The 24,979-nt window shown below is 52.9% G+C and overlaps 1 protein-coding gene and 1 long non-coding RNA gene across 8 annotated transcripts in view; one reads left to right on the top strand and one right to left on the bottom strand.

Annotated features, from left to right (window-relative positions):
• The window catches only part of LOC123851749 (uncharacterized), a 118,159-nt gene extending 109,890 nt beyond the window's left edge, over positions 1–8,269 (top strand). For 2 of the 3 annotated variants that reach the window (XR_006792695.3, XR_010405829.1), the window contains one exon: positions 7,565–8,269. This is a non-coding gene — a long non-coding RNA (uncharacterized LOC123851749). Of the gene's footprint in view, positions 1–2,020; positions 2,174–7,564 lie in introns of all 3 variants that reach the window. The other variant, XR_010405831.1, reaches the window with a different exon arrangement.
• LOC123851742 (disks large-associated protein 4) overlaps positions 1–21,130 on the bottom strand; it is a 62,192-nt gene extending 41,062 nt beyond the window's left edge. For 2 of the 5 annotated variants that reach the window (XM_054510081.2, XM_045885711.3), the window contains exon 1: positions 20,080–21,130. In XM_054510081.2, the coding sequence (XP_054366056.1) occupies positions 20,080–20,110 (31 nt within the window). In that variant the 5' untranslated portion in view covers positions 20,111–21,130. Of the gene's footprint in view, positions 1–5,460; positions 5,587–12,748; positions 12,881–20,079 lie in introns of those variants that run through there. The other 3 variants (XM_064573128.1, XM_064573129.1, XM_054510083.2) reach the window with 3 other exon arrangements.
• Between the last annotated feature and the right edge of the window lie 3,849 nt (positions 21,131–24,979).

The following is a 24,979-nucleotide window of genomic DNA, read 5'->3' as shown; positions in this document are numbered from 1 at the left end:
TCATTTTGAGTGGCAGCGTAGAAAAGCTCTGTTCTATGAGACCAAGGTGCCAGGTTCTAAACTCAACACTGGACGTGGTGGGCCAGTGTCCCTTGCACAGGACCTGATCCTTTCTGGGCCTTAGTTTCCCCAGCTGCAAACTAAGCAGACTGACCTTGAATGGGGGTCACAAGTTCAAATGTCTATAGGAGACTGCTTATCTAACCCCTCTGGGTCCACAGCTGCCATGTGGGAACCGGATGACAGAAGAAAGAAATCTGGACTTAAAAAAAAAAAAATAATAAAACCCTTATATTTTTAAATGGAATGAGTTCAGTCAAAGTTTTAAAAAACACTGTGCAGGGACCTGCCTGCCACCTAATGTGCACATAGATCTGTGACTGCTGGAGCAGCGGTCCTCAGACCTCTTTGCTTTTTCTGGAGCTCTAGCCCCTCTTCCCCGGCTCCCTCTCCCCCTGCTCTGTTTGCAAGACCCTCCCCCTTGGAAAGGCAGGACACCCTTGGGAACCTTGAAATTAAGCAGCCAGGAGGTACTTCTGATGGTGTCTCAGGTCTGGCTGGGTGAAAGCAGAGAAAGCCCCTTCTGGTCGGCAGGCCAGGTCCGGCTTCAGGTTCTTGGCACCAGGGCACAGGTGGGGGGAGAGGACAGGGTCCGGAGTGCAGATGGCCAACCCCCTTCATGGGCCTGGAGCAGCTGCTTGAGAGGACCCCACCTGGTTGCCCCCTGCCCCGGGGACAGCTGCTCTGCTCCTCAGAAGCACGGTTTGCGCCCCAGCTGGGGCAAGGGTGTGTGAGGGTTCTGTCCTGACACGTTCAGGCCAGAGGGGCAGAGGAAGGGTTACACAATGCCCTCCAGATGGACCCAGAGTGCAGCTCAGCTGGGTCTCCAGGACGGGAAGCAGTGGGTCGGGAGACTTCACAAGCTCCAGGGCCCCTCCCCCGGCTGAGGGTGGCCCTGAGCTGGCCTAGCATGAAGCACTTTAAGGGTTTCAGCTCACCACCTCTTTACCAGGCTGACCATTCCCGTTTCAAAGAGGAAGAAAATGAAGCTCAGAGAGAAGTGAGCAACCCTAGGTCGCACAGCCAGTGAGGACCACTGCTCCAGCAGTCACAGACCCCTGTGCCACATTAGGTGGCAGGCAGGTCCGTGCAACCCAAGGTCGCACAGTGGAAAAGCCCAGATCTGAGCTCAGCCTTTTTGATCCCAGAGCCAGAGCTTGTAGCTACTGCTGCACCATGATGCCCACGGCTGGAGTCTGGTGCCACCCAGCAGCGCCTGGCTGAGATCTCAGCCAGGCCAGTTCCCCAGGCAGGACCTAGACGGGCTTCCGCTCCTGGGGCCCTCAAGCAGGGTCTGACGATTTCCTGAGTAAGTTAGAAGGTGGCAGCCTCTGGCTCTGCTGGCCATGGGGGCAGAGGCCTGGTGCCCCCTGGACCAGAACCCTAGCACGTGGAAGGAAAAGGTGGCCCCCCCATCCCCGTCTGTGATCACTGCGGCCCACTGCCCTTCCTCAGGCCCTTCTCCTCCAGGTGTGTGGTCCCAGACACTCTGGCCCTCTCACCAGAAACACCAGAACCCTTGACATGGGTTCCCCAGTTGCCCAGGATTCCCCCAGCTTGGCTCTCACTACAGCTTCAAAGTAAAGCCCAGAGAGATCACACAGCTGGTTGCAGGGGTGCTGGGATTAGAAATGAGGAGGAGGAGCCTCCAAATTCCAGAGTCCTAGGAGATAATAATGCCAGTAATTTTCAAACCAGGTTCTGAGGGCCCCCAGGGGGGAACTGAGGAAGGCCTTTTTGACTCCCATCCCATTCCAGGTCCCTCAGAGCGGCTCCCATTTTTTCTCCATATGGAATTCCCACACAGTACCCTGAGACCCACCACACAACTTCAACCTCCTCATAGTACAAAGGAAGAAACTGAGGATCAGAAAGGCACATGTGCTCTCTGAGGATCAAGTGGCAGAGCAGGGGCCTCTGCCTGGGGCTCTAAGTGTGGGTGTGTCCCTCTTCTCCCCAGACTGAGAAAGGAAGATGCCTTCAGGTTCCCAGCCTGGAGACCACCAGCTCCAAGCATTCAGGGAGGCAGCCCTACCTCCTCCAGCCCGACCAGGGGACCCCAAATAGCATGCTATTCTCAAAATCCACTTCTACCATTACGGCAAAGTATCCGGTAAGCAACCTGTCAGGCAACATTCACTCCTCGCCCATTCTCTCTTTTTAAGATTTTATTTTTAAGTAAGCTCTATACCCAATGTGGGGCTTGAACTTACAAATCCAAGATCACGCTCTACCAACCAGGCCAGCCAGGCACCCCCCTCCTCATCCCTTCTGTGTTGGAATCTGCCACAAACATCGTCTTGCTATCTTATTTATCCTCCGAGACCTGCCTGTGGAGTCCGCTTTGCCAGCAGTTCTGCTCAGGGGCCCCTGCCCTACCCCCCAGGACACCTATTACCACCACCCCTGGGAGTCCGAGCTTTAAAGAGATGCCAGCTTCCAAGCTGCAGTTACTGAATCATGACTTTCTTGTTGTATGTCAAAGTTATAACCACTAGGAGGGGATGCTGCGGAGTAGATGATACCCGGAGTGACGGGCTGCTGTGGCTGCAGGCCGTGTAAAAAGCGGATGTGTACAGTCCCTTGTCTGGCCTGGTGGGGAGTTGGGGGGGTGGTGTGGAGAATCCAAGATTTGGCTTTTCAAATACCGGCCCTAGCATGTGGGCTTCATTGCTGCCTTTCCAAGGTCTCAGGAGCCCGGTCTGGGAAATGCAACTTAGAAAAAGCCTTAAAAAACCACCCTCACTTCTGGAGGGCTGACGTCAAACCCTGGTGATGAGTCACAAAAGCCTGGCTTTTTATAAGCTGTCACAGGCCCCTGTGTCCAGAGCCAGACACTGCCAGGCCCCATGCACCCGAATTGCTGGCCTCTTTCATCATTCTGAATGACCGAGAGGATCCCAGAATAGAAAAAAGGTGTTAACGGGCTCATTCACTGTGCCTAGAGTGACAGGTGGTATATCGGGTGACAGGATCAGGAGCCAAGAAGCCTGGGGAGCTGAGAGATGGGATGAAACAAACAGGATGGAACTGAATGGGGAAAACCTTGGGTTCAGGTCAGGTCACCACTGGCAGTGCCGCCTGCCTTGGTGCCAGGCCTGGGGACAGAGACGTAAGAAGGCAGAGGGCCTAGTCCTCAGAGCTTATATTAAGATTTTGAGTTTGGATCCCATGTTAGACCATTACATAAGAAAGCAGCACGTGTGGGAAAATGCCTTAGTGACTCCTGCTGACCACAGACACGGCCTGAGGCTGCACTGACAGAAAAGGTACGGGACAGGACCGGGGCGGGGGGGGGGGGGCAGCCCCCACTGAACTCGGGATGATGCTGTGGTCGTGATGCTGGCGACTCTGGACAAGGGGCATTGCCCAGCTGGAGCCCGAAGAGAAGGCAATCCACATGGGCAGAAGTCTCAAATCCATCCGTGATGACAAATACCTATTTTACAGCGGGGAATTCCCACGCTGGGTCCTGGGCAGGCAGGAGGATCCAGGACGAGTAAGTCCTTGTGCTGAGACAACTCACAGTAAATGCAGTAAATGCAGTAAATGCCGAGGTGGCGAGGAAATGCCTCCTCTGCTGGGCGGGGCCACAGGGAGCCTGAGAAAGCCGGGACTGACTGATCACGAATGCTATGACTGGTTAGTGCTGCCTGTCAGAAATCTGCCACAAATGGGGTGTGATACATGTGTACCATGAGTCACGCCTCGTTCAACATGAGCAAGGGCTTGGAGAGACTGGGATGGTGTTCCGGACAAGAAAGCCAATTCAGAAAAGCATGGCTACTGTCTTCAAATACCTGGAAGATGTTGCACACACATGTGCTCCATGTCATCACACTACAACCCGAGTGGGGACAGGAAGGTGAGGCTGTTAAGGGGAACCAGATTCTGCATTACAAGGAGGCCTTTCTAAAGGGCAGAGCTGCCCAGGAGGGTGCAGCGAGGCCAGACACAGGCATGATGGCTGCTGGGAGAAGACACAAGCCCTCATGGGTGTGACCCTTCAGATTCCATCCAAGCCCGAGTTGTTTGTTCTTTCTTTACCCTCCTACATCACACCCAGTTCTGGATGGGACATCAGGCATCATTTGTGTGCATGTGTGACATTCATACTTCAAGCTTTTTTTTTTCCCATCCAGAGAATTGTTATCAACAAGCAAAAAAGACAGAGAAGAATGTTCATTCAGCCCAGCTACATGGGAAATGATGTGAGGACTAGCACCAGGGCCTCGGCACAGACGGGGTTTAAGATGCCTTCCTCCGGGAAGTCTGGCAGCACAGAGCCCCCACCTGAGATGACAAGCCCACCCTTAGAACAGGAGATCCGTCAGCACCCGCTACCTGCTTCTGAGCACTAGCTCTGCACTCACTCACGGTACCACTAGGCTCCTGGGCCTCAGTTTCTCTCATCCATAACATGCCACTGATAGCTGTTTGCCCTGCCCCCTGCCCTAGAACTGCTGTGAATGTCTGGAGAAGCGGGTGCGAAAGGGCCTGGTGGGGGCCCATGCAGCCGCTGCCCCATCCCAGCCCCTCCGAGGCACTCCGCAGGCCAGGGGCTGGGGCAGGTGGGTTCAGTGCCCTGTGTGAGGACCCACAGCTGCCCATCCCCTCCACGTCACACAAGTATCACCGTCTGATAGTTTTGGTTGGTGACCACTGGTGTCCCTGCCTTGCCAAGCTCCCCTTTCTCCCCACCACCCTCTTCCTGCCAACACATCACATTCTCAGCTTCCAGGCCTCGGCATGGGCTGTTCCCTGCCTGCAACACCCTACCTCCTCCCTCATTCCGCCGCCTCCTCCAGATCTCAGTTCCGGCATGGCTCCCTCCAAGAAGCCTTCCCTGACTGGCTCCTTCGCTGGGTCCACGCCCCATGTTTAGATGTGCTCCAGGCCCTCGGCATTGCGCTGTTTGCTTTTCTCCTTCTCCCTTTAGACCCTGAGGCCCCTGAAGGCTATGTGGTTTCCACCCCTATAACCCTGTCTCCAGCCCAGAAGAGGTGCCCAGGCAAATGTCTGCTGACATTTAGGAGATAGGACCCTGCTTCTGACTTTACCCCAAAAGTGGTACAGGCCTACAGGGCCTTCCCCCGGAAGAAGACTGAGGACACAGCAAGTAGAAAAGAATCTGTAAGAAGTGACTTGGCAAGCCGAAGACAGAGGCCCTGGGACAAGTCGTGACTACAGGCTCCCTCCTCATGCCCCCGGACCCGTCCCTCGTCAATTTTTTCCCAACCACCTCTGAAAGCACATTATGGTGAACTTGGGGAGATCTCTTTGAAAGAACACCCACCCAAAGTGAAAGGTCACCAACCTCCCCACCCTGCCCACGGAGCCCTGCCCCCACAATGGCACAGGGTACTAAGTGGGTGATTAGCGGCTAACAGTCATAATTACCAGTGTTTAGTGTCTGCTCAGGAATCGGTGGCTACTGCAGTGGCCCAGTCACTGTCCGAGGTCCTTACACCTGCGTCTTATATTTGATCCCCTCAGGATATGTTTTCACCATCTCCCCTTGTGCTGCTGAGGAAACGGAGGCTCAGAGAGGTTGAGGGACTTGCTCAGCGTCACACAGCAAGTCACATTCAATCTGCTAAGTGAGTGCAAACCCTATAGGTTTCAATCTCCAGAACCCAACCTTCACAGCATCCAGTGTCACAAATAGTAAAAACACAAGCTCACTGACGATTAAGACCGCACACATTCCCTCAAAGCTAGAAGCCACTGTAGAAAGACAAGTTTGGTCTCCTTCTGCTGGTGGAGAGTGCACCTCCACAAAGACCTCATGCCCAAGCCAGCACCCCCAAAGAGCACCTGAAGAAACTGGACTTTACCTCGACAACTTCTATCCCTCTGGGAGCTGCTGTGCCGCGATGTTTTTGCAAGCATACTCATCACACCTCTCCAGGCTTTGGGCTGTCCTGCCAAAGGACCCTTTTCTGCTCTCACAGAGAGACCTGTGACATCACCTGCTCCTGAAGCAGTCCCTTCCCTCCCAGGACTGCCATCTGTCTGTAAAAGCTCGGGACTGTACTAGGTTGGAGATCGCACTGGGTGTGCTACTTCCGGGTCGTTGGGAGTACCTGCCTGTGGTAAGAAGGATCCTGGAGCTGTGTCCAGGCTCAGTGGGAGTGCCTGTGATTGACTGATGTTTGCCACGGGCCTAGTATGGGCAGTAACTGTGAAGTGCAAGATTTGTGTTGTCCCTGGGCAAGATGATCACCACAGAAATGCTTTAGGACTCTATTCCCATGATGCAGAATCACTGTCCTTGACTCAGCACCAAAACCTTCACCCTGTGTCCTCCCCTGCAGGCCCACCAACAAGAGAGTTTCTTGGGCAATGTTTTCAATCCAGTAAGATGGGAAAGCAACTATTTGTTTCACAGTCTCCTACCCATCAAAAGACTGACCAACGAGGAACCCACAGTAGCTGCTGCTTGTGACTGAGGGTGGCTGGGTTTCAGCCCAGGGTCGACGCCCAAGTGCTGAATGACCTCAGGCCTGTCACACCACTTCTAAGTCTCTGCTGCTTCTGTAACATGGGGATCAGGAGTCCCATTTCCCTTACATTTAATCACAATTGAACACTGTGCTAGGATCCTCAAAACTGCCAAGGGGAAGTCCATTATCTATCTCACCGATTTTGGGTTGTCCACATGACAGAAAGTACTGTCCCGTCTCAGAGAAGGAAGATGAGGCTCAGAGAGGTGGAGGGACTTGGCCCAAATCCCACAGCAGGTAAGCAGCTAACTGAGGAACTGTGCCTGGGTCCTAGGATTACATCCACAGCCTTCCCCATCCTATTATCCCGCCTCCACAGGGGGGCTGTGGCCAGGTTCCATGCAGGGCCTTGGAACCAAGGCTACGGGAAGAAAAGCCCTCCCAGGAGATGATCAGCCTGTTAACTCTGCTGGAATGCGGTCACATGAAGCTGTGAGTTGCAGTGTGCATTAACTGGGAGAATTAATCACCACCCAAAGACTTCATTGTTCAGAGATATCATATAACCCCCTTTTCAAATACATCCTCTTAAGACAGCCTTGTGAATGAGGCACCTGGAGGAGTCGAATCCTAGAGACAAAGTAGAATGGTAGTTGCCAGGCACTGGGGAGAGGAAGGAATGGGGAGCTATTGTTTAATGGGTGAAGAGTTTCAGTTTTGCAAGATGGAAAGAGTTCTGGAGATGGGGGTGGTGAAACAATGTAAGGGTACTTACTGCCACTGGACTGTACACTTCAAAACAGGTAAGATGGCAAACTGTTGTTATGTGCATTTTATCCTAAATCGCTTAAAAAGGGGGGGGGCTAGCGAGGAGTCTACTGAGGGATTCCTTACAAATGAGCTGAATTATCAAATTGCTGTTTTACACCCCAAATCCAAAAGTTACAGAATAAAATATTTAAAACTACTATATGCATAAATTTTAAAAATTTCTGCTTTGAGTTAAATGTGTTTGTGAGCAGAGGCTGATCTCTAATCTGCCTGCATTCTCTTTTCAGACATTCAAGAAAGAGAAATAAAAAGAAAGAATTCAAATAGAAAATAAGGAAGATCCGAGGTCCTCAAGGACAGTGATGGTATCAAAACCTTGGAAAAGAGTTGGATGGGAGTGTGTGGAAATAAAAAGTTTAAACTAAAAAAGAATTAACTATAGAAAATAGGGGGAGGAGAAGGTCATTCTAATCTCATTGCCTGGACACAATTACTATTATATCATTCTATACCCAAACTTTTTAAACTGTGATCATTTTAGAATTGCAACCTTGCTAAAAAGAAATAGAAACTTCTGCTTTGGCCTTCTTACACAGTAGTGTGGTAGAATAGAAAGAACAGTGACCCAAGACTTCAAATCTTGATTAAGCTGTGTGACTTTGGGCAAGTCACTTAACCTCTCTGTTCCATCACCTCTAAAAACAGCAATAATAACTGCAAACAAACAAACTGCCAAAAGAAGCAACAAAGCTTCGTGAACTGTGAGGGAGTATGTGAGAGGAAGTGCGCAATAAATACGGAGTGCTGAAGGGGCGCCTGGGTGGCTCAGCTGTTAAGCGTCTGCCTTCAGCTCAGGTCATGATCCCAGGGTCCTGGGATCGAGCCCCGCATTGGACTCCCTGTTCCGCGGGAAGCCTGCTTCTCCCTCTCCCACTCCCCCTGCTTGTGTTCCCTCTCTGGCTGTGTCTCTCCCTGTCAAATAAATAAATAAAATCTTAAAAAAAAAAAAAATACGGAGTGCTGAAGAAGCCTTTTCTTGATGACTTAGGGATTAGTATGAAAACCAATCAGAAGGTAAGTATTTGGGAGTTCTGATGTTAATTTTAAAACAAAACCAAAAACACCTCTTAATCCATTAACACCTTGGGCTCCTACAGGGCAAAGTTGTTTGCTTCAGAGCAAACAAGGTCACTGAGATGATGAGGCCCTGCCTGACCTTGCAGATCACTCCTTGTTCCTCAATATGCTAAACACTTTCCACCTGAGGGTCCGGACCCCCCTGCTGTTCCCACTCTGCCAGACTGCCTCTTTCCACTGGCCACCTCACCTTCCCCGACTTGTCCTCCCCATCCTCTCTGAATAGGCCCCTCTCAGCATCTATTTGTTTCCTTCAGGGCTCTTCTCGCAAGCAGACAGTATCTCGCGTATTTGTCACCTGCTGGGATGGGGACTCCAAGCTGGACAGAAGCTCCTTGAGGAAAGAGACCAAGTGTGTCTTGTTCTCTCCCCTCCCCCGGGGCTCAGCGCCGGGCTCTCTGAGCACAGGAATGGCTGACCGTTTGGAAAAAGAGGTGGTGGCTGTTTGGAGGTCGGGTGGTGAGGAGGGAGGAACTGGCTGGGATGAACTCAAGCCCCCTTCCCCGGACTGTCCCCATGCACGGCTATGTGTGACCCCGTTGAGGAAACTGCAGGGGAAGCAGGAGCGGAGGCAGCCAGCTTTTATAGGTGCTGTCAGACAAGCCCCGCTCCTCCTACCCCACCCTGGCCCACAACTGCCCCCAGGCAGGCAGGCACCTCCAGATTGCTACCACACCGCTGTGCAGGGCAATACCACGTCATGAAGTGTAGGAAGACTGGGAAGGCAAGAAAGTTCCAGGAGAGGCAGGAATTCACAAATCTCTTCACAGCACACTCAGTAATGGGCTCCAGCAGGAAACCGGCCTGAGGAGTGATGACCCTCCAGAGACAAGCTCTGGCTCTGAGTGCCCGGCCATGAGTGCCTGATGGACTCTAATGGCCCTCGGCAGGCATTCTAGCTTGATCTCGGCTCTCCTGGCCCCTGGACAGCCAACCCCTGCCATCCCTCCCCAACCCACAATATCTTCCCCTCCCCTACGAAGGGCACGCCCATACCCCAGGGTGTCTTCTCAAAATCTCCATCCATCCGGATCCTACCCAGCTTCTGAGGTTTTGAAGGCCACCTCCTCCCGAAAGCCTGCCTTGATTCACTCCAGAGTCCCCATCAGAGCCCTGCACTTGGCAAACAATAACTTGGTGTCCTTCCAAACACCCCATCCAGTCCACCTACATCGCTGTCTCCAGGCATGGGACATGGACAGTCTGTAGCTATTTCACGTCTTCTCTCCTCCCTTGGATGTAATAGCAGCAGCTAACATTTTTTCAGTGGTTCCTCTGTACTAGATACTGTGCTCAATGCGTTACACACATTTTTCTCTTGTCCTCACATTGAAACTGTCAGTAATATTATCAGCTCTATTTTGAAAGTGAAGAAACTGAGGCCTAGAGAGGTTAAGGAACCTGCCCAAGGTCTCACAGCTGTCAGTGGCTGCCCAGGATCTAAACCCCAGCAGTAGGACACTAGACCTAAGCTCCTGACTGCACCTCTGGGCTCCTCCCCCAGTGCCTGGCTCAGCCTTAAAGCCGGGCTTTATCAGTGTGAGCTTTCTGCATTCCAGAGGCGCATGGCCAGGTGTGGATCATCAATGCAGTCCTTCACCGGGGACCCACCTGATCGATCTCCCACCCTGGGCTCAGTGTGTGCCCTCAGGGAGCAGCCTTGAACCAAAATGGCTCTGTGTCTGGGGACCTTGTGATTGTGCAGACAAGAGAGGTACACAGAAACTGTATTTGTTGAAGCAACAAAACTGATACTGTATCTGCTTTGGCAAGTCTGAGAATTTTCTTAGAAAAAGCACAGAGAAATAGGAACTCAAGACCTCAGCGAGTTAGATAACAGCTAATCTTTGAAATACCCAGGCCAACCAAATCAGGTGTTAAGATACTCGCTAGCTTCCAAGGGGCCAAAACTGATTCAACTGAACAGCAGAGCTATAAGGAACTCCTCCTGCCAAGAAACCAATGGGGAATCTGAAGCCCAGAGCTGGAGAGGCTCTTGCCTGAGGTCACCTAAAAACTCAGGAAGAAGCCATGGCTCCTGCTCCCCCAAACCCTGTCCTCGCCAAGTTCTTGGGGCTGGGACCGGAACCAAGAAAGCAAAAAGGCTTTCAGGCCGACTGGGTCCTTAAGAAACCGCCAGGAATTGAGGTAAGTGCCCCCCCCTCCCCACCACAGTGACCGAAAGTTTAAAAGTCTTCACAGTGGAGACAGGGCCCTAGCTCTTACCTTCAGGAAGAGTGGAACTGTTCCGTGAAAGCTGGTTTTGGGAAGCCAGGATTTCTTCCCCAGGCCAGCATAGGCCCAGCTCAACCCTGCCCCGGAAGGATGGGCGTTTAAAAGGCTCCTCACCTGTGACCACACCCGGGTGAGGCTGACTTTCACCAGGGAACCCGTCCGACTGGCTGTCTCCCAGACAGCGGCACCACAACGCCAGCGCGTCTGTAGCCTGGCGCCTCACCCGTGGGGCCCTACTGGGCTCCCAGCCACTGCCAGGCCTCCAGAGCAAGAGGGAGAAGAGGCCTGCTCCCCTCCTGGGAGGCCAGCTCGGCCTGGGTCCCCCAGGGCCAATCCCAGACTGGGCTGGGTCTGAAGCAGCTGCTTCCGGCTTTGCCTTTCTCTTTCACTTTGGTTTTTTAACCCCAAAGTGAAACTAAAGACTGGGACGATGTGGGAAAGATGGGGAGAGGTAAGGCTGAGGAGGGCTGAACCCCTGGCTTCTAATTTCAGTTAAGGCTGACCACTCACCTGGGAGGAGGCCCTCAACTCCAAGACTTAGTTTTCCCATTGATAAAATGGGAGGGAGGAACTAGGCTCGTGATTTTAAACTAGTCATTTTGAACTAGAAAAATTAGAGAACTTCTCCTTCCTCATCCCTACCACCGCTGAAGGCAGAGAGGGAGCCGTAGAAATGCCCTGTAAGGGACGCTAAAGGACCTTTCTCTTGGCTTGGAGGAGACAAAACTGGCCTCGGTGTGGGGACCCTCCTGGCCTCCCTGACTACCTCTTCCTCACCTGTCATCTGATCACCTTCATCCTGAGGCGGGCCCTGGAGAGTTCCAGCATCCTAGGGCAGAGCAAATGCATCCTAGGCAGGAGCCTGACTGTCCTGGCACAGCAAGTGGCGACACCCACCAACGGCTGCCCCCAAATTCCCAATCTGAGGGCAGACCAGGCCATCTGCTAAGACTCAAGGCAGCCCACCCAGGACTGGAACTAACATCAGACTCCGCAACTCCAGGGTGCCTGGCACAGTGTCTAGCTAAGACCACTATAATCTATTTTATGGGGGCTCCCCACTGGCTGGTTTACCAAATCTTCCCACTAGCCTGGTGACATGAGAAAGGCACGGATGAACCTCCCCACTTTTCAGATGAAAAAACTGAGGCTCAGAGAAGGGCAGGAACCTACTGGCCCAGCCTGTACTGGGATTCAGGAGCTCAGTGAATATTTGCTGAATGAATGAGTTCACTGGCCCCGTGCAGCCCATGCCCAAGAAATGCAGGAAGGAGGATGCAGTGTGGGAGGGGGGATGCTTCTCCCTGGAGACCAAGTCATCAACAGGTCCCCAGGTACCTGTAAGAGAGTTCCCTCCAGCCCATTTCTTCCCTTCATTCCTCACTTCCTCTCAGCTACCCCTTACTCTGGAAACACCTCATTGCCAGGGGCTGCTGAGTGACACTGGCCAACCCCCTGGGCCAATAACTAAGGAAATGAACTTGAATCTAGGGAAGGCAGGGTACTTTTTAAAAAAATACACATTTTCAGAATGCCAAAGAAGGCAATTCAAACTATCTCACAAAATGTTAGGTGCACAGACTCTTTGTAACGAGTTTCACGCAGGCAGGCACACCCGCATACGTACACGTGGGCAAGGGCACTCGCTGCAGCACTGCTCACAGCAGCGAGACTGGAAACAACCTAAATGTCCTCCAGTAGAGGACTGGACAAACGACTGGTGGGCCATCTAACAGTGTGACTGTCACACGGTCATGGAAAAGGGGGCCATGGACCTGTGTGCATCTACAACAGACACAGACTTGTGTAAAGAAGACAAAGTACAGAATGGCAGGCTGTAGGGAGAGAATATGCTACCAAACGTTTGTGTAATAGAAAGGGATGTTATGGACACAGCTGCCTGCATATGAAGATATTTCTGGAAGGAAACATCAAGACTGTTCATAGTGATTTTCTAGGAGTGGAGAGCGGGAGAGAGACACATATTTCACTGGGCACTTTTTTCTACAAAGTTTGAAATGTTTAAACACATGCATGTATTGCTTTTTCAATAAAAACGTAGTTTCTATACGTAAAAATAACTCCAGCAAAATGCTTACCCATAGAAACCTCTCTCTATGGCTTGGGGATCAAAGTCCCTGGGGGCAGGGCCCAGGCATCTGGATTTTGAAGTCTCCTCAAAGGCTGCCGCTCCGCCTTGTAGAGCAGGTGGCCAGCCTCTGAGAGTAGCCGGAGGCAGCCTGGACACTGCAGGGCTCTGCGCAGGGGGGACAAGGTCAGGGAAGACTCAGGAAAAACGTGGCCTTAAGGTATAGGGAGGATTTGAAGAGGGTTTTGAATGTGGGACAGTTTCAGCTGAGAGTTCCTACAGGGAGCAGTGGGGAAATGATGCCAGGCTGATAAGATAGGGAAAAAGGAAGGATTGTTTCTCTCAATAGGAGATGCCGACAGGTCCCTACCTCTCTTACACTTGGTTCTCACTCATGGGACCTGAGGGGGCTGGGTCAGAAATCCTAGGATCTGCCTTTATTTCATCTCATTTAATATTAAAGAAGGCAAGGAAGGGTCCCCAGCTCAGCACATGGCCACAGGGCTCCACACCTGTGCTGACTGTAATCAAATATTTGGAGGCTAGAGAAAATTCAGGCCAGGATCTTAGGTATAGTGGCCCTCAGGCAACTTCCCCCCCCACCCCGCCCCGCCCCAAGAGAAGGAGCAGATGGCCTTCTGTTGAGATGCCCTTCCTCACCTTCTTGTTAATAATTAAGTCATTACTGAAGACCTCTTTGTCACTTTGGAAGTTCAGTTTGCAGAGACTGTTGCCTTGGCTTGCTTTACCGTGATGCTCTAGGTCGAGGGCTCACGGACTACAACAGTCTAGATCTAAGCCACAGGCCCAAACTACAGGGGTCCGCAGAGGAAAGAGCCCAGTGTGCAGGTCAGGAGTGCTGGGGAAGGTCCTGGCTGTACCTCACTGATCCTGTGAACGCCGGGAGGTGAGTGACTCAGTCTCTAAGCCTGCTCTGCTTGCCCCTGTAGCACCAGGGCCAGCACACTGCTTGGCCCTCGGCGGGCACTCCAGTATTGGTTGACTAAATGAGCTCAGCTGGTGAACCCCAGAATGACCTTGGTCAAGTCACTTTCTGCAAAATAAGGATGACAAGCATAGTAATGACCTCCCAGGGTTGTAGAAAATCTACTAAGATTAGGTGGATGAAAGTGCTTTGCAAATCAAAAATAGGCTCAACAAATACTAAGGATTCAGAACCAATGTGCTGAAGTAAGATAAAAAATGAATATATGTGTGTATGGTCAAATTTATGAGAAAGCATGGCGCAAATGACAAAACATTATTCAAATGAATTATTACACTTGAAAGGGACAGTACAGGCCGCTCTACTCCACTGTTCCAATGTCTGAATATTTTCTCAGGCTGTGTCTGATCGAAAGGAGCACAAAAATCCCTATTAAAGCCTCTGTCTAGATTTTGGTAAGAAAAAGAGGGGTGCAGTTACAATCCTATCTTGCATACGGTTGGGCTTAAGAGAACATTTGCCAAAGTAGACTGGCATATGGATCCTGGGGGTGTTTACTGGAGGCAAGGTGGGGGGGTGCACAGAGCTCAGAGGTTGTGCCTGCCATGTGGTGGCTCTGCCTCATGACCCAAGGCCCAGCTCAGGAGGACACAGAGAGGAGAATGGCCAAGCCATGAGTTTCATACATGCGCACTGGGACCATCCCTTGCTGCCTCCCATGGAAGCCACTCGGTAAGTACCAGTTCCCTTCTTCTCTCTGCCCAGGAGGTATCCCTGGCTGCAGCCCGGAAAATGGGAACTGGCTCCATCACCTGGCTCTCCAATGCCGAGAGCAACTTGGGACAAGTCCCTTCCTGCCTTTGTGGGTGGCTAATTCCTCTGGCTGGGCAAAGGAACACCCTCTCCGGTGGCAGCTGGCTGAGAATCCCAACGGACCTAGTCATGGATGTGCCCACTGTTGGACTAGACACATATGAGGTCTGACTCTGAAGGCTGCTCACAGCCTGGCGAGTAAAACTGATGTGAAGGCCCCTCACTTTCCTGACTCTCCTGCCTTGAAGAAATTCTAAACTGGCACCCAGTCCCAACTTTCCAGACCTTTATAAAGTAAAGGCTTGTAGGCTTTAGGGGAGGTATTTGTGTGCCCCCAATTCAAAGGGCAAGAAGGCTCAGATTCTTCCTAGACCCGAATAGTCAGAGTTTCCTTTCCAAGAAGCAGAGCTTAACTGTGGGAAGAGTCAGGGTTTGCGGACAGTCAGCCCTGGGTCTGAGCCACATTTTCCTTATCTGTAAAAGGGAGATGGTAAGCCCACTTGCCTCGGGCTTGGTGTAAGGATTTCTGACAGCACCCATGGAGGCCCTGGCAGAGAGCCTGGCAGAGAGCAGGTGTATAAGCAATTTGCTCAGACTTATTTCCTCCCCCAAAGCAGCAACACCCTCTGGCCCATCAAACTCCTGAATGGGCTCTCCTGAGGGAGCACAACAACCTCTGCTAGCCCAACTATCCTTTCCTGGCTCCACCCAAACCTCACCCTCTCCTTTCATCTGGATGCTTGCGAAGCTTCCTCTCTGTCATCATTTTCATTCATTCCAATTCACCCAGCCTGATTCACCTTCTTGAAGAAAAAAAAAACAAACTCCTCCAGTTGTGCTACCCCTGCTCTAAAACCTTCCATGGCTCCCCAAAGCCTCTGCTTTTCAGCTGATGTTCAATGTTGCCTACAACTTCCTGGCCTCTCCCAGATTTTTCATCCAGAGTCCTGATGCATCAGCAAAATCAGTCTACTCACTATTTCCCTAAATACATGCTTAGCTTCCAGCCTCCGCACCCCTGCCTTTGCACAAACCGTTCCCTAGAATGTCAGCCCCACCCTCTGTCTCTGCAAATCCAGCCCCCTTCAAGAGGACTCTTGTTTCCTCTGGCACACACTCACTTCTTCCTTCTCAAACAATGCTTTTCCTCAGCAGACGCTTAATTACAGACTGTCACACAGTCTCTCATAATTGTAAGCCTTGTCTCCCTTGTCAGACCATAAGTTCCCAGGGGCAGAGGACCTGTCTGTTCTTTCCCACCCTCTCAGAGCCTGGCCCAGGGGTGGGAGGGCAAGTCTCAGAAAGTGCTTTCCAAGCCCTACCGGCTCCAGGCTGAGCCAAATCTAGCTCCAAACACTTGAGACCACTTCTCCTGCTCTTGTCCTGTGAGGAAACTTCACTGGCCAAACCACACCTCAGTGTTCCCACTCTCCACTGGTTGACCCAGGCCAGTGATACACAGAAATGGAAGTGGGCAGGCAGGGCTATGGTTCTTGCCCAGCTCTGACATGGTCTTGGCTTGGGATCCTAGGCACGTCCCTGTCCTTCCCCTTACCTGGGCCTGCTTCTTCACTGTGAAACAAGAAATAATCTTTTAGCTGTATAATACAGATTATTATTTGTCTTTAAGGGAGCCTTGGTTCCCAGGAGTGGATGGGTGAAGAACCAGCTGATTCTAACACAACCTGAGGGAGAGGAGGCAGCTACAGCCAGGACTGGGGAACCCGGGAATCTGAGAGGCACTCAGACTGCACACCTCATCGACCTCATTAAATTCCTGTTGACGACTCGGTTGCATTCCTGCCCAGGTGTTCAATTCCACAGCCCTCACCCTGGCCAGGTGTCTGCTGCCAGGGCTGAGCAAGGAAAGGGTGACTTGCTTCTGGAAACAACCAACCCTGCCCACAACAAAGATGAGGAGGAGCCAGGTTCCTCCTCTGTAAAACGAGGAAAGTACTGGTATCTGCATCACGGGATTGCTGCAGTGATACCGAGATAATCCAGCACAGTCCCTGACACCTGGTAAACGGCGGCAGAGCATAAAGGTGCCCATTTCTCAAGGGAGTTCTCATCCTCCTGGCAACGTGTGAGGGATTTCCATCCCAATATGACAAAACTAAACTGAGGTGCAGAAACTTGATCAATCCAAGGTCATGCAGTGGGGACAAGCCAAGCTGTAATACCAGCCCAGGAAACTCTCAGTTCAGCTTTTCCCAGAGTGCAGCCCACAGGTTCTCAGCATCAGACTCCTCCAGAGGGCTGAACTTGTAAAGTTGATTCCTGCCCCCAGATCTGCCAAAGGAGACTCTTTGGGGATGGAACCTAAACTTTACAAAGATAAAGAACCTAAATTTTATATATATTAGGAAACTGAGGCACAGAGAGGTGAAGCAACCACTTTTTAGCAAGTATGGACCTGGGACAGAATTCAGTCTGACTCGAGAGCAGCAATCAGAGACTTCCTGGAGGAGGTGGTGGCATTTGACAATGTGGGCCTCAAAGGGAAGAGAAGGTACCACCGGGGGAGGGTACAGCACAAATAAAGGGTCGGAGCAGGAAAGGCCAGGCGACAGCTGTTCAGTGTTGCTCGTGCTTCCAGATCCCTGGGGAGCCACCACTGCAGCCTTTCCCTAAAAGCCCAGGGAGAGACTTCCCTGAGCCAATCTGAGCTGCTGGGAGGAAAGCCTGCCTTGCTGCTGTCCTACAACCGGCAGGTCTCTGGCCCTCTGGGTGAGTCTGGTAGCTGCTGAGGATGAGAAAGCCAGGAAAGGTGGTGACTCAGTCCCCGCCCAGCCTCAGGCTAGTCCCGCTGAAGTTTGGGATGAGCTCAGAGGCTGAGGAAATGTCAAGCAAACCCTCCCTACAGAATAGATGCCAGACTAGAGGAGGAGGCCTGAGGGGCAGGCTACCAGACAGAAGCAATACATCTGGAGCAAAGCTGTGGGCTGTGGGAGAAGAAAAGTCAAGAGGTCTGGGCTCAAGCTCACCCCGACACTGGCATGCCATGGACCCTGAACAGGTCCTTGTGCCTCTCTGGGCCCCCTATTCTCCATTCACCTGTGAAGCAGAGAGAACTCCAGTGGTTTCTGACTTCCTCCCAGGACTGTTGTGAGGAACAATGGCCAGGAAAGCGCCTGACAGATTACACAATGGCTCATATAGCAAGTGAGAGATTAGAGGATTACTCCTATTATTTACTACAACAGTCAGGTGCTTTCCTTGTTACCTGAACCTCAGCACCAGGGGGTCGGTGTGGGGAGGGGGAGGTGGGGAGAAGCTGGGTCTGTCTTGTTCCCACAAAGAAAAAAGTGATCCAGATATTACTGGGAGATGAAAGTTCATATTTATTAAGTGCCTACTGCGTACTTGGTATTTTTTAAATATATAATCTCACTTAATCCTCACCACAATCCTGTAGTGTAAATATTATCTTGAGTCCAGATGAGGAAACTTGAAGCCCAAAGAAAGTAACTTGCCAAAGATTACACAGGGAGTGAATGATGGAGACCAATTAAAACCAGGTGTTTAAGGCTCTAAATCCCACATTAATTCCACTCTCTGTAACAGTTTGTATTAGTGGCAGAACATGCCTGGTATAGAGATGCCCAACTCCAGCACTGCCTCCTCCTGGAAGCTTTTCTGAACCCTCTGCCCAGACAGGATCTCTCTCCTATCAGCATACACCCTGCAGTATTCAACACATTCTCCCTCTTGTTCTGTGACCAGGCACACCATTAACAGGTAAGATGAGATGTAGGTACAAATAGGTGGCCTTTGAGTTACCTTAGAATCCTGAAATGTCAGAGCTGGAAGCACCTAAGAGACCATGCTATCCAACTCCCTCATTTTTCAGAAAGAAAAATATAGAGAGAGGGGAACACTTGTCTGAAGTCACACTGCATCTTAGCATAGCCAGGAATAGAACCCTGGCATTCTGCCTCACAGAATTTCTTTAGGAATTCTATGATTTCAGAATCAGTTTTACGACAGAGATTTTTATTCCCATTTTACAGGTAAGGAAGCTGAAGCCCAGGAGAAAGTGGCCTCCCTGAGAGTGGTAAGATGTGGGGACCAGAATCCCAACCCCCTACTTCCAGGCCAAGGACCAAGCCCTTCTTGCTCCCCACTGCACACAGTCTGAGTAGTGTGTCAAGCACAGGACCCACAGTAAAAGGTCAACAGATGTTAGAAATTGTCATTATATACCAGTGGGCAAGTGACACCAGCCTGACAGTGACCTCCTCAGAGGCAGTGCCATGAAACAGGACCAAGAGTCCTTGCTCAACCCTGTATAGGTCCTTGGCCTCTCTGGGCCTCATCCATAAGACAAGGGTGCTCTAACAGCTGATCTCCTGCTCCAAAATTCTAGGACATCCTAGGCTCCTTGACAGCAACCCCCACCCCCACCGCGGTCTGTGGAGCCTCTCCCAGCTGAGGCTTTTGTTCCCCCACTCTACAGGGAAGCAGGAAAAGCGGCAGAGGTTCACAACCACAAACTGACCGACCTTATTCCCAAGTGCCACTGGCCACGCAGGGCCCACCCTCAAACAACAATGGGATGGAACATGGAAAATCCAACGGTCTCCCAGCAGACATCCAGCTATGCACACCTGCTTATCTTTACAAACTGACAAAGAAGAATCAGAGCATAAATAAGGGACAGCTTCCTCCTTGCCCCACTGGAAGGGCAGGTGTAATCCTGAATAATCAGGTGGTAATGGAGCAAAAGGTAAAGAACTCTGGGGAGTCCTGGGGCTGGATCCCTGTCCTAGCTCTGCCATGAACTAGCTGTGTACCCTGGACAAACTGCTTTCCCTGTGGGCTCAGTTTAAAGGCACAGTAACACTTCATAAAGCATGTCTACAGACCTTTCATTTGGTTTTCATGACAACCTGGTAAGACTAGCACAATTATTCCCTTTTTACAGATGGAGAAAACGGAGGCTTAGAGAAGTCGAGAGTCTGACACAGCTTGAAGCGGGCAGAATCAAGGCCCGGAGTTCTTAGATCATCAAACGGAATAGTCAAGGGTGGTCAGATTAAGAACTCCTCTCTCCCCTCATCCTGAGTCTCAGCAAGACCAAAGCAGCACAATAATCTTGTTCACCTGCCCAGTCTGGTGGCCTGCAAAGTTCTGGCCACAAACATTACAGCCCAGCTGCCTAAAGGCCGCACCCCCCTGCAAAATTTCATTACTCAAGTTGGCAAGAACGCAGCTCCCACCCCCAGCCGGGTCTAAATAAACGCCCAAGTGATATCACATCCTGCCAACTCCAAAATAGCCCAGGCCTGCCCACAAGCGATCACAAAGTGCCAGGCCATGCAGGACCAAGCGGGCAGGACGTCCAGCCCGTGGCACCCTCCACACACTCAAGCAACTAAAGCAGAAGCCTCAGAGCAAGAAGGCACCCCCACTCCCACCTCTGCCAGACGGCCTGGCCCCTCCCTCCTTGCCCCTTTGTTGGGAGGCTCCAGAGCCTCCTGCCCCAGCGCCAGCCCTAGCCCCAGCGCCAACCCCATGGAGCCTCGCCGCGGCCAGCCTGCGGGCGGACTCCGGCCCGACCCGGACACCCCACCACTCACATTGCTTCAAGAGCTCCAGACACAAAGCCATGAGGGCCAGAGGGGGGTCAGAGACCCAGAGACCGGCAAAGACAGAGAAAGGGAAAGGGAGAGACAAGGGAGCAGAGAGCAGGGGAGACAAGGAGCAGGGGCAGAGAAAGCAAGGGGGCCAAGAGCCCTGGGGAAAGGAGCAGGCTCGAAAGGGGGCCTTCAGCACAAGAGCCACTAAGTGGTGAGGCCACTGAGACAGATGTGAGGGTAGAGGCAGGGAGAGCAAAGCGGGTGACCCCAACCCCCAGAACTGGGGGGCCACAGAGGCCTGAGAGAGAACAAGGAGCGACAGCCACGGAGACAAACCAAGGGAAGGCCGGGAGGGGTGAAGTCTGGGAGCTGGGGAGCTTTTGGGGGTCCCAAGGAGAGAGACCCCAAGGATCTCGGAGGTCCCAGCGTATATGGGGGGCACCGAGAAGAAAAACCCCGAGGAAATGAGGGCTAAGAGAGAAGCAAGACCACAGGGATTTGAGGGTACAGATGGAAGGGAGGACCCCCCCAAAGGATGTGCGGGAAGCTCAGAGGGGAGCCGTGGCGGAGGGCGGTTTTCTGAAGAAAAGGCCCCCAAAGATGGGGGGCACCGTGAGGGGGGGGGGGGAGTCCCGAGGAACGGGGGCCCCCAGAAAGGGAGGCTCCGAGGGATGAGAGGAGCGCTGTGAGGGAGACCCGAGATCGGGGAGTGAGGGAGGGGCTGTGAGGCACCGCGAGGGCAGAGACAAAGAGACAGCGAGCCGGGGAGAGACAAAGCGGGCGGAGCGGGGAGACCAGCCCGAAGGCTGGCAGCCGGACAGAAGGACGGAAGCGCGAGCGGGCGGGTGGACGGACGGACGGACGGACGGACGGACAGACGGGGAGGAGGGCGGGGGCGGCGCCCGTCTCCTCGCGGGGCCGCGGCTGCTCCGGGCGGCGCTGGGCGGGCCCCGGGCGTCCGGGCTGAGGAGGCGGCGGCGGCGACGGCGTGGACCGGACAGACGGATGAAGTGACGGACGAGGCTGGCGGCAGCTGCGGCCAGCGGCGGGCACTCACCCTCCTCCCTCACGCGGCCCGGCCCGAGGCTCCGGTTTTGTACGCCCGAGGGGCGGGGCCTTCGTGTTAAAGCCCCGCGCCGGCCCCGCCCCGCCCCGCCCCTCGCGTCAGCCGCGCGCGCGCGCGCCTCCCGGGACTCCCGGGGCGGGCGGGGACGCGCAGAGCCGCTCGGCACGTGGCCCGGCGCGCGCGCGCGCGGCTCGGCCGGTGCGCAAGCGCTAGGCGCGCTCAGCCAGCTCACGCCCAGGACGACTGACGGTGGGAGGGAGCGCGCGCTCACGTCGGCACGCGCATGCCTGAGCACTGGGAGCTCCGCCCCTCGAGCCGCCCCGCCAAACCGGTTCCAGCTGGAACGGGACGCATGCTCCGTGCCGTGGGAGGAGCGGTGCGAGTTAGCCCTAGCTCTCCGTGGCGACACCTCGCTGTCACTGGGGGAAACTGAGGGTCACAGCAAGGATCCTGAGCTGGTCTTCTCAACCCTGCATGGTCAAATTAGACCTCAAGTACTATGGACTCTACGTCCTAAGTATTTCTAGTTGTCCCCTCCCCTCCATCCTCCCTTTGCTGTCCTCAGACGGAGGCCTCCCGATTGGGTTCGAATTCTGATTCACCCTTTGGAGAGCTGTGTGACCTTGTACGAGATGCTCTTTCAGCCTCCTGATTCCTCTTCAGCAAAAATAAAACCAACACACTCAGTGTGCCCTGAAGGGCAAAGGGCAGTAGGCGCTGCCTAAGTCCATCATTCCCTTCATGTCTCGTGGCACCTCTCTGTGCCCTGTTCCCCATTCTCATTTAGTCCTGGTCTTGAGTCGTTTCCTTACTGCCTCACCTCTCCAGACTGTAGTTATAGCAGCTCTGCTATCCAGACACAGCTCCTGTTCCCTGACCTGCCTTGCTGGGTGACTTAGGCAAGTCCCTTACCTTCTCTGTGCATGTCTTTAATAAATGTAAAATGGAGAAAAGAACCTTAGTGAGATGATACAGTGTTTCTGATACCACTGTAGCGATTTTTGTATAAAGGCATACTAATAACAAAAGAAAATGAGGATTATTGAGCCATTTCGATGCCAGACACTATGCTAAGCACTTTGAAAGTATTAGCTTACTCTGTCCTACTCACAGTCACTATGCTACACCTGTGCTATTCACGAAGCATTCATCTTTAAATTGACCTATTTAGAAAAATTCAAGGACAAGCCAGGCTCAGTCTTGCTCGGCCCCAGGCACAGAGAACCCTGCCCCTGCTCCAGTGCACCAGGGACCCTGCTGCCCCAGGACCTCTCCTCCTTGCCTGGCATACCTCCCCAGCTTCCTCCAAGTCTTTGCTTAAACATCTGTTTCTCAGCGAGGTCTACCCTAACTATCCTGTTTGTGATGCAACCCTTCCCTTTGCTCTGGGCTATTTTCCAACAAACCATATGCTTCTACGTGTTATTTATTGTTTTGTGTGTACCCCCAACCCCCAACAGAATATACTCTCCACGAAGGCAGGGATTTCTGTTTTGTTCACTGTTGTGTCCCGGGTGAGCATGGCCTGGCCCACTGTAGGTAGGTGATCAATAAGCATCTGTCCAATGAAAGAGCAGCCTGATTGCAAGGCTCATGTCCCTAACCACTGCTTAGGAGGAGCTCCATGGTTCCATTTGAGCACCTTAGTCATGCCCCTTGTTCACGAATCTCGATCCTGGCTTCATAGCCTGCTCACCAGTCCTTAGGCCCAGTCATTATTTCCCCCAGAAGGCTCAATGGGTCTGCCTAAAAACAGGGTGATGATTTGTGCACTAGGCACACAGTAGGCACTCGATTAACCAGGAATGTCCTGGACCAAGGCTTGATAGAGCCCTGGGAGGAAGCCTGCCTTCTTCTCAGTGCCTCTGTGCAGAGGTACAGCAATAGGAAATTCTGACCCCTCATCACTCACTCCGGGAAGGCCTCCTGGAGTGAGGAGGAGTGAGGCCTAGTCCTCACTGCTTTGCCTGGACCTCCAACCCATCCTGGCCAGCTTGCCATGTAATTCTCCCGGAAACTCTTGTAACCATGCCATACCTCTTTACCAGAACCCTGGATGGCTCCCCTGCCCACAGGATAATGGGAAACTCAAGGCTTAGGAGTCAGGCAGACCCAGATGGGAAATAGCTCCCTGACCTACTAACTGGGTGACCTTGACCTGACACTCACCTTCTCTAGGCTGTAGTTTCTTTGAAAGAGTTGTGTCACATGTGTATATGTATACGTATGTGAGGTTAAACTGAGTTAACTCAGGAATGTCAGATATGTGTAAATATTCTCGCCACAGCAGACATCACCAGTTGATGGTGGCACACTTCTCTGCTTAACTAAATCTCAGTCTTGGGCTCCAGGGATCAGAGATGAACACAGGAGTTGAAATCTATTTGCAATCTCTGGACATAATGGTCTTTGAGGTTCCTCTCAGCCCTGACACTCTGGCAACTGGAGTGTTCATTCTGACAGGAGCCCATAGTGTGATAATCAGAGATTGTGGAGGGCTAGGCCTGGGGGAGGGCTGCAAGGGGACAAGGCTGACCGGAGGGTTGACTGCTTACTGGAATTTTGTCAGCCTCCCTTCCTCTATGGAGGAGGGAGTGAATCAGAGGAGAAACTGGGAACATTCTGGGGGAGAGGGGAGGGGACAAAGAAGGGACTCAGAGGATGACTTGGATGGGAAGTATTTGGGCGGGGAAGAGGGTCCTCAAACTCAAGCCTCACAACATTGATGGAGAATTTGAAGCATAGGGAGGGACCGGAACCCCCCAGAGTGACACAGGAGAGAGGAAACTAGATCTCAGGGTTCCTGAGCAAAGAGCAAGCATGTATCCCGGGCCAGGAACCTATCCCAGCTCAGCCTAGAGCTTCAAGGACTGCAGGGAGAGCCCCCCAGTGTGTGTAACCTGGTGTGTGTGTGTGTGTGTGTGTGTGTAAACACACATGCACATGGAATCATGTGCTGGTACAGAGAGCGCAGTTGGCAGGAGCTGGGGGGTGGCGGGTGCCACCCAGGCCCCTGGGTGATGCCACACCCTCCCTTGTGGTTCAGAGAGAGTGGGAGAGACACAGAAGGGGAAGCTAGGGAGGGAGGACGGCCAGAAACTGGGAGGGGAGGAAGCAGGGGGCTGTGAAGGGAACAGGATTGAGGGAGGCAAACCAAAGGCTAAGGAGGTGGGAGAGAGGGCAGAGTAAGCTGGAAGAAAGGGATGGTGAAAGGGAGGGAGGAGAGGAGAATGAGCACTAATGGGAGCTGGGTAGAGGGAGGGAGTGGGAGGGAGAGTCTTCTTTGTTCTTTCTTCTTCTCTTTCCCAGAGGGTGAGAGAAGGCAGGATGGGGCCGACTATGGGGTGATGGCACCCCTGTGGCCCCTTCCAGGTGGGCCCTTTGGCTGGGAGGGGCACATATATATAGCCAAGCTGCTTCCCCCACCATCCTAGCTGGAGCTGACCCTGCCTGCCAGTCACCTGCCAGAGCTATTTCTGGAATGTGGAATCTGGGTCAGAAGGGGGGAGGGAGAGAGAGGAGTGGTGGCAGCAGTCCTGGCAGCTGGGAAGCTGGTGAGCTCTAAGTGGGTGGGTGGGCAGGCAGCTCCAGGCTCTGCCCACGGCCACTCTAGAGAGGCCCTCCCCTTCCGGGCTCTCACTGCCTCAATAACCCCTCCTCACCCACATCCACCCACCTGCCTGCATGTGGCCTGAGTCCATACGTGCCCACGTGTGAGTGACAAAGAGCTTTCATACCCCTCAGCAACCTGGGGGCTCAGAACAGCCCTAGGGGTCTGTGTGTACCTGGGGCCTGGACTTCTCACTTCCTAGAGACAGAGCTGAGGAGAGGAGG

This window comes from Mirounga angustirostris, unplaced genomic scaffold (assembly GCF_029215605.1).
Source record: "Mirounga angustirostris isolate CCGP_5_RB_7025 unplaced genomic scaffold, mMirAng1.0.hap1 SCAF_10, whole genome shotgun sequence".
In the NCBI taxonomy this organism is placed as follows: domain Eukaryota; kingdom Metazoa; phylum Chordata; class Mammalia; order Carnivora; family Phocidae; genus Mirounga; species Mirounga angustirostris.
Note: the sequence above shows the minus strand (reverse complement) of the source record. Positions and strands in the feature narration are given on the sequence as shown.